We start from the raw sequence: 20746 nt of genomic DNA, 5'->3' as shown, positions 1-20746 counted from the left end.
CTTATTGAGTATTGTCCGGGCCCGACTCCTATTTTCGGACGTCAAAGCTCCAGGAGTCTGGAAATAAGTATATTCCTAATATCAACTAATGCCACACCAGATCTGAAAGTTGTATACCACGACAACACCGGATGTGATGAAGAGATTTACCTCAAGCCTTGAAATAAACATAAATGTTTAAAATTAATTCAAATAAATTATATATTCATAAAAGAAAACTTCACATACAAGTAATATAAACAATAAGAGAAAGGAAAATAAAATATTATTTCATTAGATTAATATAATCCATAATAAGATTACATAGATGATGGAGGAACAACGACAAATATAGAAGAAAATAATAGCAACAACTATGTAAGCAAACTACCCAAACCCAATAAAAATATAAATAGAGATCATATTTTTGAAAAATATAGTCATGTGGTAATAGTCCATCAAACACCCAATAAAAACTGTGAGATAAATTTACAACGAATTAATTTGATAACTCGAAGATAGTAACTATTATCTATTAAAATATAAATGACAAATAATGAAACATGCAATATAAGCAATAAAAGAAGTAGGTGTGAATATATAATAACAATATAACCAAACTTTAAAGTTGGAGTCATGTTATATAGCTTAAATAGAATTATTTTTGGCAGGATGATGTTCATAATCATTTGTATGTAAATTGTAAGCAATGCACATTTATGTTAACATTCATATGCAATCACATCTTGTACATTTGTGCATATATATACATGGTTTATATGTTATTTATCTTTACATGATTGCACACACACAACAACAATAATTAGGAAATGTTGAATTTTTTGTCTATTTTTAGTCTGTTTGTACCTTCGGCTTATCTTATTAATTATACACGTCTCAAAGATCATAGTTTTAATCTCTCGTACTCATACACACTACATGAAAGTAAGTTATTTCTGACGGATTTTACGGCAGAATAATGTTCGTCGAAAATGTCGACGAAATTTTTCGCAAAAAAAAAATTTGATGACAGATTTGAGACCAAATTTTTGCAACAAATTTGCGATGGATGTCTCCGCAAATTCGCTGTAAGCTGGCCTTATCTAACTGGCTTGATCTTTATCCATTTCATTTGCTCTTTCTACATCATGTCTCTGTTCTTCGACTTTGCTCCTCTGTCATTTGTTCCTCGTTGACTTTGCCGCCTCTTCCCAATATGTTCGTTGCTCTTTGACTTTGCCTATGCTAGTTCGTTGCTTTTTTGATGCATTTAGTGGAAATCAAAGAATGATAAAGTAGATTAGTGGAAATCAGTCTGCACCTACATCGACCAAGCATGAGACTAAGGATACATATTCTGATTAGATTGTTTTTGCTTTTTGATGCATTTTGCTTTTTCTAATGTATAAGAACTATGTTTATTATAACATTTATTAGAGCATTGTTGTATTATTGTAGAACAGTTTATAAATAGCTTATGCAACATATTTATTGTAGCACTGTTTGTTGAAATATAAGCAATTGTAACTATTACTTAAAAAATGCTTGGATTTGTTATTATTGTAAAACTGAATAATAAACATAATTTTTTTTTGGTACATGTAAGCGACAGATTTGAGGCTGAATTTTTGCCGCAAAGTACGATAAGATTAATTTTTATGTAAATTGCGGTGGAATTTCCACCATAATTTACGGCAGACGTTCTATCATAAATCCGCCGCAATTTACTGCAAATTTTGTGAAGGATAATTGTAACAAAAACTTTATTTTTAGAGCTCAAAATCTATCGCAAAATATTTGTCCGAGTGTATTTCAAAAATCCGGTGCAAAAATAATTGTGGCGGATTTTGTACGATGCAAATGAATTTTTTATGCACATTTTCTCATCAAATTAGATCTGTCGCAAATTCGTTGGGTATCCTATTTATCAGCTTATTTTGCTTGTTTTTCGTCTAATTTGTCCGTCGGAAAACAGCTGCCTTTCCTATAGTGACAACTCTCAACCAACTGTCACTACCATCCATGAGAACTCACTCTTTTACTTTTGAAGGTTAGAAATTCACCTCAAATGGACATGCTAGTACATCAAGATGATTCATCTTCATCACGACGTCTAATGAATCATGATGTAAGTAATCAATAGGATTATAATAGATCAATCATAAAATCCGATGAGTGCATATAATGACAATAAGTAGCCAAAAGACAAAGTGTGCAATTTTTTAGACATATTTGATGAAGGGTGAGGGATTTTCTGTTATTGTGAACCAACTTTAGCGTTTTTAGATGAATTGGTATACATGCTTGCCATCTTTCAAATGATCCCAATATATAAATTGAATACTTCTTAAGCTTTGTTTGAGACGACTTCCTTATTGTTTCTTAAAGTAGTTTTATAGTGCAAAAATTAAAATTTATTAACTAAAAAGTTGTTTTAAGAAGCAGTAAGAAAGCCGTTCCAAACGAAGCCTTAGTCATTATATGCTTGAAGATAATGTTCAAAATTAACTTGATTACGAGGTTTTTGCGGGAATTTATGTCCACATTCTATATCATGATATTATAGTTTGAAGCTCTAAATGATTCAAATGACCATTGATGTACCAAGCGGTCATAATAAACAAAAGAGATGCACAATATTTTAAGTATGTAATTTTACCAATAGTTTGTTATAAATATCAGCTTTAGTAAATCCTATAGCTCAATAGATATAACGAATATAGTTAAACAAAGAGGATAACTCAAACTCCCATATCATTATCATATTGTTATTGCCTTTGATAGCGAGATTCCATTACTATTTCTTTCCCTCATTTTTTATATATGACTTCAAGTAGGAGTAGGGGTGTCAATATTGGACACGACCCGATCACGACACAGAAATTTCGGATTCGGGTTGACCCGAACCCAAACAAAGTTTTCAACCCATTTCAGAAATCGGTCCGAGTTCGGGTTAACCCGGAAACCCAGAAATGACCCGGATTGACCTGCTAACCTAGCTGCCCGTGGCCAATCCCGCGTGGCCGCGTGACCCCTCTCCCCCTGCTTTCCCGCTGACCGAGCTGCCGCGTGACCAATCACTGCTGCCCGTTTCCATCTTGCCTTGCTTGCCCTTCGTTGCCCGTCAGCCCGTGGAAAATCCCACCCCTGCCCGATTGCCCCACTTGTCAGCGTGCCTGCATGTCCTGAGGAGGCGAGAACCCAAGCCCAAGGCCCATGTGACCGTATCCAGACCCGCGTGAGGGTTAGCCAAGCTGGCTAGCTTGCCGGCTGTCGCGTCCAAGACCTCCAGGTCCAGCTGTTCGGCTTCTGGCATCCCGCCGTGCATGTTGGCACCCGCTTTCGGGTCGTTCGGGTTGACCAGAACCCGAAGCAGGTCGGGTTTAGGTTCGAAAAACTGACCAATTTGTAAAAACGGGTCGGGTTTGGGTTGACCCAAATAGTATCGGGTCAGTTTCAAGTTCGACCTGAACCCGACCCATGACCGAAATTGACACCCCTAGGTAGGAGCTAAAGGGGGAGAGATATAAGGGTTTTAGACATGAATTGGAGTGAGACAAAAGAGTTAATTTAACTTTATACACCTGCTAGTAAAAGGGTTGTGATGCGTTAGGTTTGACATGACCAACGTGGCCACTCAATACATAATCTATTTATAAATGATGTTATCCAAATTAACTTTAATAATTTATATCAATTAAGTAAAATGATATAAAATTAAGTAAATAAATATTATTTAAGATTTATTTTGATTAAATAGAAATTCTAATATTTAGTTAGATTTATAAGTTCTTAACTAATAATTAATTTAAAAAAAGTTTTATGCAAATTATAATTTATCAAGTGTAATTAGAAATATACACTAATTTATAAAATAAAAATAACATTAATTTTTGATATGACGAAATTAAAATGATATTAAATTAAGTAAATTAATATTATTTTTATTTAATTTGATCAAAATATTAGCTGTCCTACTACTTCATGATCAATTGAGATTTATTTATGATAATGACAGTTTAATTAATTTAATAAATATTAATATACAATAAAATAATTTTATAAAAAATAATAATTAATATAATTTTAAATTTAAAAATAAAAATCAAATACTTTATTTAAATTTAATAAAGTTTAATAACTATCATAAATTTAACCCACATTGAATAATTTATCCTACAAGCATACTTGGCCAGGAAAAACAGAGTCCGAGAGACTTCGAAAGGGCAAAGAGCGAGTGGGGAGGGGGCTTCAGGGTTTGCATGAGGTCGATCAGGACATGGAGATTGACCTTGTGCAGCAGTGTTGTGAGAGCTCGGCAACGGCGGAGGACTGGCGGCGGGCACTGACGACAGTCGTGCCGGCTGTGGTCGTGCTTCGTACGACGGCCGCTCGAGCTTTTGACACTGAGGTCGCCGGCGCCAGCTGCGCCACTGGCTTCGTCGTGGACAAGTCTCGCGGCATCATCCTTACCAATCGTCATGTCGTAAAGCCGGGTATTTTCGGAATCTGTATCATTTTTTTGTATAGAGTGCTTCATTTGGTCTCTCTTAATGCGCAGGTCCAGTTGTGGCCGAGGCAATGTTCGTTAACAGGGAGGAGATTCCGGTGTATCCAGTGTACAGGGATCCTGTATAATTTTCTTGTCTCAGATTCTTCACTGTCTTAAATTTTTATTTCTTCTCGTAATTGCATGCTTCTTGAGTGCCGTAGCGTGCTTAGATGAAAGATGCTATGCAGTTGCACCTAAAAGTTCAAGCTGGGTGTAAATTAGGATCTTGAAGCTTGAAAAATTAGAAACTTGGCTTTTGATTTAACCTGGGAATTTGTTCTTTAGGTGGTACTCAGTGCAAATTTTGTGCCGTTGTTGAAGTATTATATGTGGAATACATGAGCTGTTACGCGCTGTACACCTAGGTTTTGTTTGGACCCGGTTTTGTGTGCGTGGGGGAATCATTTACAGTCATTTTATATGTGAAAGCATAATCAATGCATTTGGGTGTTTTGGAGATATTAAAATCCATGTTGATTGCTAATTGCATTTAATGAAATGATGGAATCCGGCAAATCTCATTACTTTCTAAAATGCATTTTCTAAGAATAACCAGTCATTTGGGTCCTTTATCTCCTTTTTTCCAATGTGCTTATGAAATGAAAACCTAGAAAGAGAAAATGCAACCTCATTGTTCTTGTGCTGGATATAACAACAGTAGTGAATTTTCCCTTTAAACGGGAAAGTAAACTGCTTGAACCATGCACAAATAGCATAATGCAGAATGTGTGGCACTTAAGTGGTAAACTGGTAATGTATTCAAAGGGATATATGAACAACCTTTTTTGCTTTGTTCAAGGGAAGTTTTAATCACATTAATAAAACTATATGCTAATAAATTGCTTTATTTTCCATCTGATGGATATTCAGTTTGTGAGCATTATAGAGGTTACCCTACCTTGTCAATAATTAACACTTTTTGGTTAATACTTTGGACTTATTATTATTATTTTTTTTAAAAATTTGGCTTATGTTTCTTGAATCAACAAAGCTATTATGTTTGTGTTTTTTTTTTTTAAATTTTTATGTTTGACTCTTCATTGATTTATAGCATATGAAAATTGGTTTGTATTGCTATTTATTTTGTTTTTTGTCTGTGCAGTTTCCATCATTTTTTTGGAAAAGAAATTTTTAGTTTCAGATATAAATGCTTAATGATTACATTTGTGCTTGGTTGAATATGTGTATTTGATTATTGCACGAACTTTAATTTGATAAGTTTAAGGTATCTTAGGTACATGATTTTGGCTTCTTTCGTTTTGATCCTGGAGCCATCAAGTTTCTTAGCTATGAGGAAATTCCTCTTGCACCAGAAGTTGCATCTGTTGGATTAGAAATTCGAGTGGTGGGCAATGATAGCGGTGAAAAGGTATTTGCTGTATTGTTTCTATTTTTATTATAGGAAAGTGTAAATTTCTGTATTGAATATTTTTCCACATCTCATCAAAATTGAACTACATGCATTTTGATTTTATTGTTCCTTTTTCTGTTATTTGATTCCATTTGATTTGGGGTGAGTGATAATGAAGATAAACTTCCTGAAATGAAATTATTTTTTCACAGACACTGTTAAGTTCTGCGTGATGAAATATCACTTTTTATACTATTAACTTGATTGCTAAAAGTTAATGCCTTGATTTTGCAACAATTGTTGCCCTTGTTTTATTTGAAAGACTTTTGTTGAACTTTCTTGATTTGGCCAGAAAGCAATAAAAAAGTTTAATAAAATCACTATTTACAAATAATTTTTCCTTATTGAAATCTGATGCTAGTATGAAGAAATATTGCTAGATGATGGCATGGGGCCTTCTTATTAATACTATTCTACTTGCCTTCATAATGTACTAGGAGCATGCTTGTTTTCATATTCCATATATTGACTTAGAATGGACCATCAACACTTACAGAGGTGCTTACAGATTGCATGGGAGTTTTCTTGACAGATATAAGAACCACGATCTAAGATCCACTGGTCTCAGTTCAAAATGAAAAATTCTTTATGAAAGGTTACTTTCTGCTAAAACAGCTTTGGTGCAAAGTGAATAATTATGCTAATGCTGTCATGCAAAATGATTATTTTTCCTTTACAAATGTTCAAACCAACGTAGAGATTGTAAAATTTTAATACACCATTGTTGTTTAGTTGCTTTCATTTTGTGTCAAAAAGAAATTTTGTTTCTTGGATTACATATGTTGCATAGAGCTTTATCGGACATCCTCATTTTCTACTGTTTCATGAGCCATGACCATGGGAAATCAGCTTGCAAAGCAGCTGACACATCTTTTGAGCACTTTTGTTTTAAGCACTATACCATAGCACAAAATTAACAAGCAAAGCTTTACTATGCTTTAACCAAATAGCATACCGTTGGCTAGTTGAGTGAACAATTTATCAAAGGAAAATAAAAAGTTGGACAGAAAATTTTTGTTTATGGATAGTTCATCTTGGAGAACGTTGTTAAGAGAAGGGTCATACGGAGTCAAAGTTTGAGAATGATTATAACCTAATGATCTTGAACTAGCTTGATTGAGTGAAGGGTTTTTTTATGAACTTCACTATGGAGTAGGAGAGTGCTAATAGTTGATGCAACCAAATTTTTAGGTAGCTAAGGTTGCAAACAACCATACGACTTCCTTTCAAAATGACAAAAAATTAACACACTAAATAAGACACAACGACAACTTACAACTTTACCAAATTGATGAAACAAAATTTTTCCAAACTACGAAGGGAAACACTAGATATGCAAAAGAAAAAACACAACTAGAATTGCAATAAAAATTACAACAAAACTAAAAAGGACTTCCTTAACACTTAAATTAAAACAAAAAATAATTAAAAAACAACGAGGACACATTACAATTGATAGAAATTTTGAGAAGAAAGATACAATGGAATGATAACTTGCGGATATAAGAAATAGATAAGAAGATTGAGACGAAGTCATAGAAGGGAAGGGGATAGAAGCTGCTCGCAAGTTAGAGAAAAAACCCTAAGGTTTTCTTCCAAAAACTTTCACATAACACTCCCTAAAAATTGCCCAAAACTCCCCTTTAAATAGGATAAAAGCAGCCCAAAGGACACCAAATAGCCGCCCAAACAACCAACCAAAATAGGAAAACCCTTGGGAAAAGGTACAGCAGAAACCGAACAACCACAAGGGGAACCGGGACAGCCAAGAGCAGAACCGAACAACCACAAGGGGAACCGGGAAAACAAGGAACTGAACAACCAAATGCCAAGGGAACCGGGAAAGCCATGCAGGAACCGAACAACCAGCAAAGGGAACCAAGGACAGCCTTGTTTGCATCAATAGTGGAAACTGTTCTTCATTGTACAATTTTGACCACTGCACATAGTGTAGGTTTTGGCTCCTTCACCTTCTTTGTTGTTGACAACCAAGGTTGTTTTGTTAATAGTTTTCTAATACTATAAATCATGGAAATCTGTGCATCAAAGTGATGTATATGCTTCTCTTAAATTCCTTATAGATATAGCTATTATGTGAGATCCACCTCAAAATGGATGATACTCATGTAGCAATTTATATATTTTTTGGAGGTACATCAACCCAATATCTTGTTCTAAATAATATTTGGTAATCTTTGATAGAGCTCCTATATTTGTGCCCAATCTCAGGAAATTATTTTTCTCACTTCAGATAGTTATAATTGTCTATGGACCTCTGGTTTATATGGTGATTATTTTTGTTGTTCAATTTCATGAATTGCCGGAAGTGCTATGACAAATTTGCTCTTATACAAGGTATAATGTTTTGGTTTGTTTTGAACATTTCTGCACGTATTCAGGAGATCCATGATGAGAAAGTTTGTGTGGAGATGAGCAAATATCCGTTTAATTCTTTTTCCCACCATTGACAGGAGTTGATGTTCATATTTTGTAGAATGAACGTTTCCAATAACTTTTTTATTGTCCTATGAGTTATGTAGGCATTTTGTTGGATGCTTCTAGACGAATGTTAGATACTTGCTATTTTCTTTAGCTTCGATGTTTGAGGTTGATATCTTATTTGAATGCTTGTTGATTATGGTTCATTTTTTATCATATTCGATATATCGGAGATTGTTGAAATTGAAATGGACATACGGTATTTGTTTAGTTTAAGCTGCACCATGTCTACCATGGCGTGATAGTGCATTTATTTAAACTTGTTTTGAGGAAGATTATAATTTTAACTTGTCATTTTAATTTTTTATTCAAAAACTTGTGCATCATGTCCCTGACTAGTATTTTGTGGTTTGGCTGTGGATTGAGGTTGCAGATCTCTTAATTTTTTAAAAGATTTTCTAGCACCTTCTTATTTTTCGGGAAGATTGTCCAATTCTAATCAATGTTGTTATTCTTTAGGTCTCAATTCTAGCTGGAACTCTTGCACGCCTTGATAGAGAGGCACCTCAGTATAAGAAGTAAGTTCAATATTGTTTGCATGAATTTTATCTATGTGATGGGATAGCATGACCTACACTTTCTCACCCTTGTTATTTTACCAAACTATGCCTAATTATTCAACAAAGGCACCTTTTTGTTTGCTATTCAGGGATGGATATAATGACTTCAATACATTTTACATACAGGTTTGTTACTTTGGTCTCTGTACAAGTAGTTCCTTAAGAGAATTCTTTTGGCTTTATTTAAATACATTGTATATTTGTATGCATTGCATTCCATTTGATAGTCAACTTAAATTTTTATCTTTTTGTCTTTCTAACACTAATTTGATATGTACATATTCCTGGTGGTTTTAGTTATTAGTCTATATGGAAAATAATATGTTCATACAAAGAACTTCAATATTAGCATCATTATCCTTATTCCAACTATCTGGGATTCGCTTTATGATGTCTCAGTATATTGAATACTACATGATGTTTTTGTACAACAACAACATCAAGCCATTGTCCCACTACGGCCGGTGCAGCGGCCCTTGCACACTTGTCACTGTATTCAGGCCATACAGCGCGTCGCTTCCAGGGGACGCCCTAGCATTAACACAATTTTTTAAAGGATTCATGTCATTATTGTTCGACAAGTTTTACGCTGGCTGTCGACTACCTAACGCAACCATCCACTTTTCTCATCCAGGACTTGGGACCTGACAATGGCAATGACACTTTTCTCATCCAGGACTACATGATGTTTTTGTGCAGGAAATATTAAAATGCTCTAAATATAGTTAGTGAATTACATTTTTTTTTTAAAATTTGGCTTATTGTACTTATTTCTGTATTATATACATGGAGAGGTTACCATTGAATAATTAGTAGCAATTTCTCTCTAAGATGGTATCAGAGCATGGTTAGTTATAACCCTAGTCACCTCTCTCGCTCTTTCCTTTATCTTTTTATTCCCATCGTCATTTTCTTAGCTCGATCCCAAACCTTGGTACAATCCTCTTCTTTGTCTTCCACGCTTAGTGTTTGCTTCTCTCACCCACTCCCAACAACTTGCTTACAATGTCTATGGCTTCTCGCAACCACTCCTAGCGCTTATAATCCTGCCTGCTCCTAGCATTTGTGATCCACACCCTCTTTTTATTTCTGTTCAACTAGCTTGCAACCTCAACATTGCACCCTATGACCTTGCTCACTTGCATACACCTCATCTAGCTGCATTTGCACCCCTTAAATTTCTCATATTGTTGATCCTTGCTCATCGTTTCATGTGTCATTGCCTCCTATTACTATAGACATTGCAATTGCCACCACTATCTTACTACTTAAGGCTAGAACTTTCAATGTCACCCATTCTCAATAATCAGAGCCAACACTTTGAGTCTTGGACTCTCTAATCAATGGTGTTATGGCTTCATAATCTTCTTTTAATGATTTCAAACTACTCTCGTCTACCATCAATACCATAATCAAATTTGATAGTATCAGCTATCTCATATGGTCGAGTGGACCTTTCATTTCATTGTTTGTTCTCAAACAGACTCCATCACAATGCACTCTATTTGTCTTATGTTGGTGCCTTCAAGTTTAAAAAATGGAAAACATTTGACCTTCTTTTCATGCTATAGGATATTTCCAAACAATATGAGATTTTCTTTGTTCTACTTATTTTTAGAAAAATAATATTTTATTATTTTTCAATGTCTACACCCTCTATTCTTGTATTTTTTTCTTTTCAACAACATGATTTGATTGTTCAAAAATGCCATGGTACCTTCTGGGGTAAGTTGGATGCATTTTTATTATCAAAAATTTCTTTGAACTTTATCACTCTAATGGCATGTACAATATCAGGTGATGGCCAATTCTACAATACTCATTGTTGTAAGTGCTCTTTCAAGAGTTTTTTGAATCACTGAGTTTTTTACTTCCTCTTTGTTTGTTTTTTTGGCTAGTGTACTCTTGGTAGAGGGCATCATGGTGATCTAGATTGTGGTGGCCAAGCTGATATTGGTCTCATGGTGATCTAGATTGTGGAGGCCAAGCTGATAGTGGTCTTGGCAATAGGGGAAATAACTTTTTTCGTTTCTCTTATTGCAATCATATTAATTATCCTTTGGAACATTATTGGGCTAAATTTGACTCTCAATTACTTCCCTACATGCCTTTGACCCACCCCTTTGTGATTTTTATTGGTGCTTCCACTCCCACTACTTTTTCTAGCTCCGTCACTTCGTCTCAAGAGGTTTGACTGTCTAGTTCAACACTAATATATTTTTGCCATTTCCTCCTTTGGCTCTATAGCTTTTTCTTCCTATAGTATGTTTTGAATTTTAGACTCTATGATGTGAAACGTACATGCGAAGATGAGCTAATTAATGAATTTGCACGCTTAATTTTGAGAGCACAATAATAAACAAGATCTTATGCGGAATTGAACGATAAGATAAATATAAAAAAAAGCACTTAGCTTAGGTTAAATCACATGACTAAAAGTTAAGTTCAAAATGATAGCCAACTTAATCCGACATTGCATACATGGATCGTTTCAACAATAAATTCCAATACTAACAATAAGATTAGTCTATGAAAGATCCCTCACACACAACTCTTCCTATTTCTAGGTTCTAGCGGAGAAGCATTAACATGATCGTTATGAATTTACTAGACCACAATTGAGAGCACTTTGAAGATAAAAGATTCGGGGAGAGAGTTTACTCAAAGACGAGAGATTGCGAAGCTTCCCGTTTGATCACCAAGGCACTGGATGAAGAGGACAGCAACCCCACAGTTTTCCAGAAAATCTGGACAGCAAATAAAGGTCTTCCGGATGGCGACACAGCATTAGGAACCTGCTGGAACCTTGGGACAGCAGCTGTAGGGCTTCAGGACAGCAACCCGGAGGTTTTAGGAGAGCAGGACAGCAGCTCGTCTTGCCGAGAATTTCCTGGGCAGCAGCTACGAACTCTCAGGACAGCAATCATAAGGTTTTCGGAGAGCAGGACAGCTGTTTGGCCTGCCGAAACCTCCTGGACAGCACCCCCAGCAAAGGTGTGGGGAAGAGAATAGGTTGGACGTAGTGGGGAAGAGAATAAGTGCAGTTTTGGCCCTTGAGTGTCTCTCCAACGATGCGGGACAGCAGGAAATTGTATGAAAACTGCTGGACAGTAGGCTGTAGGAGAGCTGCCAGTAATTTGGGAGAGGAGGGCTTAGCCGTGAGATGGAGGGAGAGGGAGGAATTTAGAAAAACTGAAATTAAATTCAGCTCCAAGTTGTTTTGGAGGGAGATTAATTTGAAATTTCAAATTAATTCATTAATGACTAGGAGCGTTAATTGAGGAGGTAATTGGGGCTGATTTGGTGGAGCTTTTAATTTAATTTGGGAGAGAGAAAAACCCATTAAAGGGGGCCGGCCACATGGAGAGAGGGGAGAGCACAATTGTCATAAGTAGAGTGGGGACCACAACTTTAATCAATGATTTAATTAAAATCTGAATTGATTCTCAGATTTTAATTAAATAGGAAAGTTTCCAAATAGATGAGTAATCAATTGGGGAAGATTTGAATTTCAAATTTGAATTGAAATTCAATTAAGATGATTTCCTAAAATCAAGGAACTATTTTAGGAAAGTCTTCAATGCTTCTTGGAAACAAATTTGAATTTCAAATTTGAAATTCCCAAGAGGGAGGCCGGCGGCTAAAAGGGGAAGAAGGGGCTAAGGGGCGGGGAGGGAGGCCGGCGAGTGGTGGCTGCCAGGGAGCCGGCGGCATGAGCTTGTGGTTGGGGGTTTTGGCGGTGGGGGAGGGGAAAGAGTGTTGGCCGGCCAAGTGGAGGGGGGTAGTGGAAAAAATCCGGCGGCTAAGGGGAGAGGAAAGAAGAAGAAATTCGATAGAAAACCAAGAGCTCCACCAAGGGGCTGTTGGGTATTGCTTTGAGCCTCTCCTAGGCTATTCCTCACTCGAGAACTCACAAAGAGAACTCTAGAACTCACAAAGAGATCCAAAACCAAAGTTGAAATTTTTCATATCAATATTCATCATCCCTTTCCAAGAGGGAGGGGAGGGCTTAAATAGCCAAATACAGAGGGAAAATAAAAAGACACAATTGCCCCTAGGGCAAACATAAAACAAAGCCCTCAAGTGAGGGTAGAAATGAAAAAGTACAAATAACAAATAAAATACATGAAAATAAATAGACACGATCGTAGCCGTTGATCTTCGATGTCCTCATCACTCTAGTGCTTCTTCGCGTTAATCAATAGTTGTTCTTCTTCAACATGCCTTCTCTACACATGCCATTTTTGCTAATGTTTCTCCCTCTCTTCAACATGCCTTCTCTACAACATGACCTTTCTACCTTTGAAATGCTCAAAGGGAAGTGAATAACTTTACAATCAACCTTTCTATTTCTTTTCTGCGGTTGTTGATATCCAAGCATTTCAGGGCACCAATACTTGGCATGGTAGCTAGATTCTGCATATTAAGAATGTTTGTGTTTCCTTTTTCTTGCCTTTCCACAATGTTAATCTATGATGTGTTTTCTCAGACAACTTCGAGAACTAGCTTTTTTAAAATCATTCCATGCTAAATATAATACATTAAGAAATTTTAGCTTTTTTTTTGTGGTTGTTGATATTTTAATGAAGATTTCTTTATGTTTGTGATTTCATGTAATAATGTAGGCTGCATCTGGTACTAAAGGAGGTTCGAGCGGCTCACCTGTGATTGATTGTCAAGGAAGAGCAGTTGCTTTAAATGCTGGCAGCAAATCATCCAGTGCTTCTGCTTTCTTCCTTCCTTTAGAAAGGGCATGCCTTCTCATTTTCCTCCATTTATGAAATCAAAGTCATTACGTTGTGCTGTGTTCTCATATCTTGAAGCTATTGCAATATTGTTGTTTTAAAATTGTTTTATTATATTCTAAATATCCCATTTGATACTCTCCATATCGTCTAGATTGAATAAATTTTCCCATGAAAACATTTATACGCCTGTGCATAGTATGATGGAGAGTGCATTACTATATGCTCTCTTTCTTCCATCATTTCTCTTTTTTTCTTTGATTTTTTCTCCATCATTTTTCTTCTATTCTACTTGCATGGGACATGTTATACTTGTTGATTAGGTGTTAGTTCGAGTTTAGCTAAGCTCAAACTAAGAACTAATGCAACTTTTAACATTTTGGCATAATGCTGCTTAAGCCATCAGAAGTGGGTCGGGCTCATGATGCCAATGGGGGTCCTACTTGATCAAAGTAAGAACTTATATTATTATTATTTTTTAAATTCACTTCCAAGGGGGAGGCAACTTAGTATAACATTTTTTTTATGGTATTCAGCTTCAATTATACATGGTGATTAATTCATTTGATTTGGATTTTGACGCCAAAATGGCCTGAGCAATTTCGGTGTTACCGAATGACATTAGCAGGTTGTTCGGGCATTAGATTTAATAAAGAAGAACTGGGATGCCTTTGGAAGCCACTTGGATGCAGTGAAAATCCCTCGTGGTACACTTCAGGTTCGTTGTTTCTCTACCTTATTTGGCTTTACTATTGTTTTCTGGTCTGGATTCATGGAGTAGTTTTTCTGCATGTTGATATATCTAATTCCAGTATAGATGTGATATAGCTAAACCTCTGATAGTTTAACTTGCCTATGAAATTAATTGTCTTTTGCAATATTTTTTTAAAAGTTTTCTCAATGTAAATAATTCGAAATTTCATAAGATTCTTGTTAGTCGTTAGCATTAGAGTCATCCAAGATGAAAAAAATACTGGTTAGTTTGGCATGTTAATTACCACTTCGGTTTCTGCTGAAAAATGTGTTACTCGGACAATTTATTGGAGAAAAAAAGCACCAAGGCGCTCAGGCAAAAGAGTCATTGTATTGGGTTTCCAGCTGCTTAGATGCCTGTTTCTTATCATATTTTTTATTATTCAATCAATCTTCAGTTTTTTCATAGGACTTTTATGCGTGCAAATATCCGGCTTCAGTTTTTAGTTAATCAAAATTTTTTAAAATTATTCTTGGAGGAGCTCTATGGAATGTCATAAATGGTGGGTTGCTTATGCAGTTTTAGGTTCTCAACCAATTTCCAAATCTAATTTGACTATATTATTTTCATGATCTTACCACATCAAAGTGTTTAGACTTCTGCATATTTTCATGATTGCCAAACCATTTTCCCAATGTTAGTGCTCTACTGGCCATTGCTCCGCTTTTGTGAGCTTGAACTAAGATGTCAACTAGTCTCCTGTGTTGTTGATGTATTCTTGACTTAACAGGTGTCTGGATGTGGTTTTTTTTTTTGTTTTTTTTCTCTTGGATAGATATTACTCTCTCAGCTTTTTCTTGATCCAATGTATTTTGTTTATTTTTTATTTATTTTGGGAAGTTTTTTATAGCTACTTATTCATGTAACTTTTCATATACTAATGAAATTTTGTTGCCTTAAAAAAAAAGAAATCTTGGCATGGGATCTGCAATTGTGGGTTTAATTAATATTTTTAAGAAAATATATTTACAGTTACAACAAATAGCATTTAAAAGGTTTTTCATTTTAGTCAACTTTCCTTAAGCTTGGAGAATATTGTCAATTCCCTAATGTAGGGATTCATATATACTGGAGTAGATTGAACGTGTTAAGTGCCATCTTCATCTTTCTTATGAACTCTAAATATCTATATGAATTTCAGATGTTATTGTTAAGCATTATCTATATTTTGAGATATCTACTAAAAAGAAAAAGTAGATGTAGATGGGCTCAGGTTTGGAGCTAAAGCAAATGTAGAATTTTGTATATTAAATAGAACATGAGTATACTTCTATTCCAAATCTTTTCTGCATCAAAATATAGATGTATCCTGAATAAGATACCTACACTTTTGTTAACCAAACTAAAGTTTACTGTGGATATTAGTGGTAATGCTGCAATATATGTGAATGCACCATCTTTTAAAGAAAAAAAAGTCGAAAATGCCATTTCCATTTAAGTAAATTTATTTTTTCAGAATTAATTTCAAGAGATTTTACTAAAAATTTAAAGAATATATTTCATTTATGTTTTATTCAACAATTTTCAGTAGTTAAATTCACGATTTAAATTATGTGTTTTCCCTGCGCTTTTATATGCCTTTTGAACATCCTCCTCATGTGCAAGTTGAATTTATTAAAACTTGTAAATTATCGGTGCTCATCTGTAATTACTTTCATATGTTTGATTACATTTTTATGTTGTTGATGAAAATGAATGGCGTAATTTTATATTTGAAGATCATTGCCTGGTAAAATAATAAATTTGGGATGATAATGTTTCCACTCCAAGGAGGAAATGTCCATCAATGCATCTATTATCTTCAAAGTAGTTTCTCGGCTACTCATATATAGCAAATTTAGTCCCAAAGCATTATATTGTTCTAATTTAGTCCTCAACTATACAAAATTGATTCAAAATTGTTCATTAGGGATTAAATTGGGATCAAAATTTATTAAATTTTTATCACAATTACAACTTGAGGGACCATGTTAGATTAATGTTGTATAGTTGAGGGATTAAATTGGAGCAATGTAATATTCTGAGACTACGTTTTCCACATACAATTAATTTGAGGATTATTTTGATTTTTATTTTTATTTTTTTGCTTGCAGTCTTCATATGCTAACTAGAATAAGGTTTTGTTTGGGATAATTTTCTTACTATTTTGCTTTTCAGACCGCAATCACAATTTTTGTTTGAAAACTACTTTTTCATTGCTTTCAAAAAATTTGTGCACTTGAAAGCTACTTTCTACAACAATTTTAAAAATTTACTCCCTCTACAACATCTTTACAAAATAATAAGAAATATTTCTCAAGCGAAGCTTAAGAAACACCGCAAGGCAGAGTTTTTAACTACTCAATGTACTATTTGATCGGACACTCTATTTTCTATACATTTACACTGGCCTTTGTGAGAAATTTGGTTAATATCTTTAATTTATTGCCACAGAGGAATTTTAAACCTATGTTGCTGCGTGGCAACCGCACCTTTTTTTTTGGTCAGTTGACTACTCAATATTTTACTTTTTTGTTTAATGACATTTTAATAATTAAACTCTTTTTTTTTAAAAGGTGTTCGGATAACATTTGTATGTAAATTTTGAAAGCTTTGAATTTGAACCTCGATAGTTGATAATTAAACCAACTTACACCTCTAATTGTAATCATTTGATACATCCCCATTAAAATAGTAGTTCGCATCGAGAAAAATGCTGCATATTTCTTACCTTGTTCTGTTTTATTTCATGAAAACTTGTAGATTGCCTACACATTTATATTTTAAAATGATTTGCTTGGACGTGCTTTCTTTTTATTATGTAGAGCATGGACTATTTTCAAGGACATTTGGAAGTTTTCTATAAATAGTATTATTTGATTATTGTTCTATACCATAATTGAATTGACTCGGTCATACTTTAGGTGACATTTCTTCATAAAGGATTTGATGAAACACGCCGGCTTGGACTTAGTAGTGAAACTGAAAAGGTATAGTGCTGTCTTATCCTTATTCTGCTGATGCAGCTTTTCACATGTGCTTACGCATCACTCTTTCATTGGCTAACAACAAGCAGGTCGTGAGAAATGTGTCCTCTCTTGGTGAGACAGGAATGCTGGTTGTTGATTCCGTGGTAAGTAGAAGATATTTGATTTAGTTGTGTTTGTTTAATGCTATTATAGATATTCTCGGTCTACTACATATTCTTCTACATTGAAGATATATTGTAGGTGCCGGGTGGCCCTGCATACAAAAAATTGGAGCCTGGTGATATTCTGATTTGCATAAATGGGGAGGTGAGGCTTCTTGTATTGATTTGTGTTGTAGTCTTCAAACTATCTTTTGAGATTTCATATTTATTGCATGTATCATCAATAGATGCCATTGTAAATGGTTAAACAAGCAGGTCTTGGAACTTCAGGTAGGTATATTATGCTTGCATTCATAGCACATCATCTAATGCTCTTTTTTTTTCATCATCATTGGAAAACATCTATATCCCTGATCGCTTTACCTTTTGTATAGTATAAATTATATATTCATATTTTCCGTACTGATTTTACTTTGAAGGAAGGTCTGAATACTTTCAGTGTGAATTTGAAGGCAATCATTTCCTATTGTGAATTGACTTCCATTGTTGCACAGTTCAGTTCATACATCTTTCTATTCTTATTTTAATGCACCATCAGAATTTATAATTATTTCTTAAATGTTGATGAAGCTCGTGTTTTCCTTTTTTTTTCTGAAAATTTAATGCTAGCTTTGACAAATTTAATCTGTTCCTTGTTGATGCTCGCTTTTTTTATTAGAAAAGTAAACACTTGTAACTAGCCTTGAAGCTATTTGCTTCAAGCTCATGATTTCCCTTTTGCTTTAAACAATAAGCTTATGCTCCTTATGGTTAAAACAGAACGAAATCAACGCATACCTACCTGTGATAAGGCATGGATAAAACATTCATCTAACTTATTTTTTTCCTTAAAAAAAATATTATTTTTTCCTCCCAATTGTACTACACTAAGAAGGCACATGCTTTCATCTCATTTTACTTTTCAAGATTATTAGTATTTGCATGTGTAAGGTAGTTAAATATGTAAATCTTTCCTTGTTGAATCCTAAGCACTCTCTGAAGATGGCTAACATATTTTGCATTCCATTTATTATTATTATTATTTTTTCATGAAATAAGTCCAAACATTTATACGGGTATCTAAATGGGATTCATAGACATCTTAAATAATTTTCTTTCAATATTGAATTTTAATTTATGTGATGCAAGCAAAAATTTGGAAAGGGCCCCCAAATTTTTGCAAGCAAGAACTAAATCTTACTAGGAAATAGAAATGATACAAATTCTCAAAAAACTAGACAGAATACAACAAAAACAAACTTTAATATCATAAAATGACACTTACAACAAAGGACGCTTACAAACTTTGACATAAAACCTTAAACTTGCATTCATTGAGACGAAAGATACAGGTGAGGTGTCACTTGCGGATAGAAGAAGTAGGTTAGAAGCTGAGACGAAGTAGAGGAGGACAAGCTCGCAAGCTTTCCCAAGAAGGAGAGAAAGAAGAAGTGGAACAAGCTCGCAAGCTTTTCCAACAAATAACTCACATAACATCCTTTTTAAGCTTCAAATCAGCCCCTATACATAGGAAGAAAGGGGGAAACCAAACAGCCATTTACCTCTATTCAAGCCAATAAAAAAGAGGGAAATGAAAGGCCAAAAGACACCACGACATCCCACAAAAATATGCACAGAAAACAAGGAGAAGAAGCTACGGGAAACCCAACCAAAAGCCACGGAAAGCTCAGCCAGCAAGGGAAACGAAGAGCCAGCACAGGAAACAAGCAGAGCTTCACGGGAAAACAGCCAGGGGATAAAACCGAGAGGGAGTGATCACGGGAACAATAACAGACAAACATAAACCGAGAAGACAAACAATTCCAAACCGAGAACAGCAAGCAGCCCAAGGCCCCAAACTGAGACCAGCAAGCAGCCCAAGGCCCCAAACCGAGACCAGCAAACAACCCCAATCCGAGAACATCAAAGGCTCCAAACAGAGAACAGCAAGCAGCCCAAGGCCAAGAAGAATTTCAAGATGATTTGACCCCCCTTGCCTACATTAAATTCTCCTTCGGTTGAAAGAATTCATCTCTTGATGAAGCTTGAGGTTGCTTTGAATCTTATCCTGAGGTTTCCGAAGGTTGATTGCATGGACTATGACTCATGACTCAAAAAACAAAACTCACATGACGCCAAGATTCATACAACAACTTGACTCAAAAACAAAACTCACTCGACACACCGGGATTTGCTAACCCGCTCTGATACCAATTTGATGCAAGCAAAAATTTGGAAAGGGTCCCCAAATTTTTGCAAGCAAGAACTAAATCTTACTAGGAAATAGAAATGACACAAATTCTCAAAAAACTAGACAAAATATAACAAAAACAAACTTTAATATCATAAAATGACACTTACAAGACGCTTACAAACTTTGACATAAAATCTGATGTAGGCAAAAGGGGGGGGGTCAACACAATTCTATGGAGCCTTGGCTGATTTCGGTTTTGTGCTTAGTTGTTGAAATTTTAGTGGTGCAAGCTCATTATTATCATGTGGAGTTGTAGCTCATTATGAGCTAATGTTTAGCTCTAAATTCATTATGAGGTGCAAGCTTTTAGGTGAGTGGAACTTGTCTCTTCCTCTTCTTCTTTGCCTCTTGAGCTGCTGCATTACTTTTCCTTCAATTGGCTGAAGGAACCGTGGCCTTTATCCCATTTAATTGATGTCTTTTTCTGTGGTGGAACCGTGGCCTTTATCCCATTTAATTGATGTCTTTTTCAAGGTGCTGGAACCGTGGCTTTCCCTTGAGAATTGCCATGTCGTTTGGAGTTTCTCTGTGGCTTTTAAATAAAAGTTTGCTGCTGTTGGTTTTCCTATGCTGGAAACCGAAATTTTCTGCCCTGTTTCCTGTGCTGGAGCCATGACTTTACTGCTGTGATATTTGGAATTCCTGTGCAGAAAATTAAGGCTTTTATTACTCCATTTATGGGAAATTTTGGGCTGTTTTTGGACAGAAATTAGACAGCTTTTTGGGGACTGGTTTGGTGGCTGTTTGGGAGGATTTCCATGAGCCTTTCCACTGTTTTCTATGCATTCTTCCTACAGAATTCCTGCAGTCTTTTGGTCTTCTTCTTAGTAACTTATGGCCTTCTATCTCCCTATTTTAATGACTTTAAATATTGCTTTTAGGT

At 35.1% G+C, this 20746-nt stretch overlaps 1 protein-coding gene across 2 annotated transcripts in view; it reads left to right on the top strand.

The window, feature by feature from the left end:
- Positions 1-4149: 4149 nt before the first annotated feature.
- LOC110100688 (protease Do-like 7) overlaps positions 4150-20746 on the top strand; it is a 76456-nt gene continuing 59859 nt past the window's right edge. For both annotated transcript variants that reach the window (XM_020828300.2, XM_020828299.2), the window contains exons 1-10: positions 4150-4475; positions 4541-4611; positions 5766-5900; positions 8901-8959; positions 9091-9127; positions 13627-13752; positions 14375-14464; positions 17404-17469; positions 17556-17612; positions 17710-17775. In XM_020828300.2, the coding sequence (XP_020683959.1) occupies positions 4259-4475; positions 4541-4611; positions 5766-5900; positions 8901-8959; positions 9091-9127; positions 13627-13752; positions 14375-14464; positions 17404-17469; positions 17556-17612; positions 17710-17775 (924 nt within the window). In that variant the 5' untranslated portion in view covers positions 4150-4258. The remainder of the gene's footprint in view (positions 4476-4540; positions 4612-5765; positions 5901-8900; positions 8960-9090; positions 9128-13626; positions 13753-14374; positions 14465-17403; positions 17470-17555; positions 17613-17709; positions 17776-20746) is intronic.

Source organism: Dendrobium catenatum, unplaced genomic scaffold (genome assembly GCF_001605985.2).
Source record: "Dendrobium catenatum unplaced genomic scaffold, ASM160598v2 fragScaff_scaffold_1055, whole genome shotgun sequence".
Taxonomy (NCBI): Eukaryota; Viridiplantae; Streptophyta; class Magnoliopsida; order Asparagales; family Orchidaceae; genus Dendrobium; species Dendrobium catenatum.
This window is presented reverse-complemented; position numbering and strand designations above follow the sequence as displayed.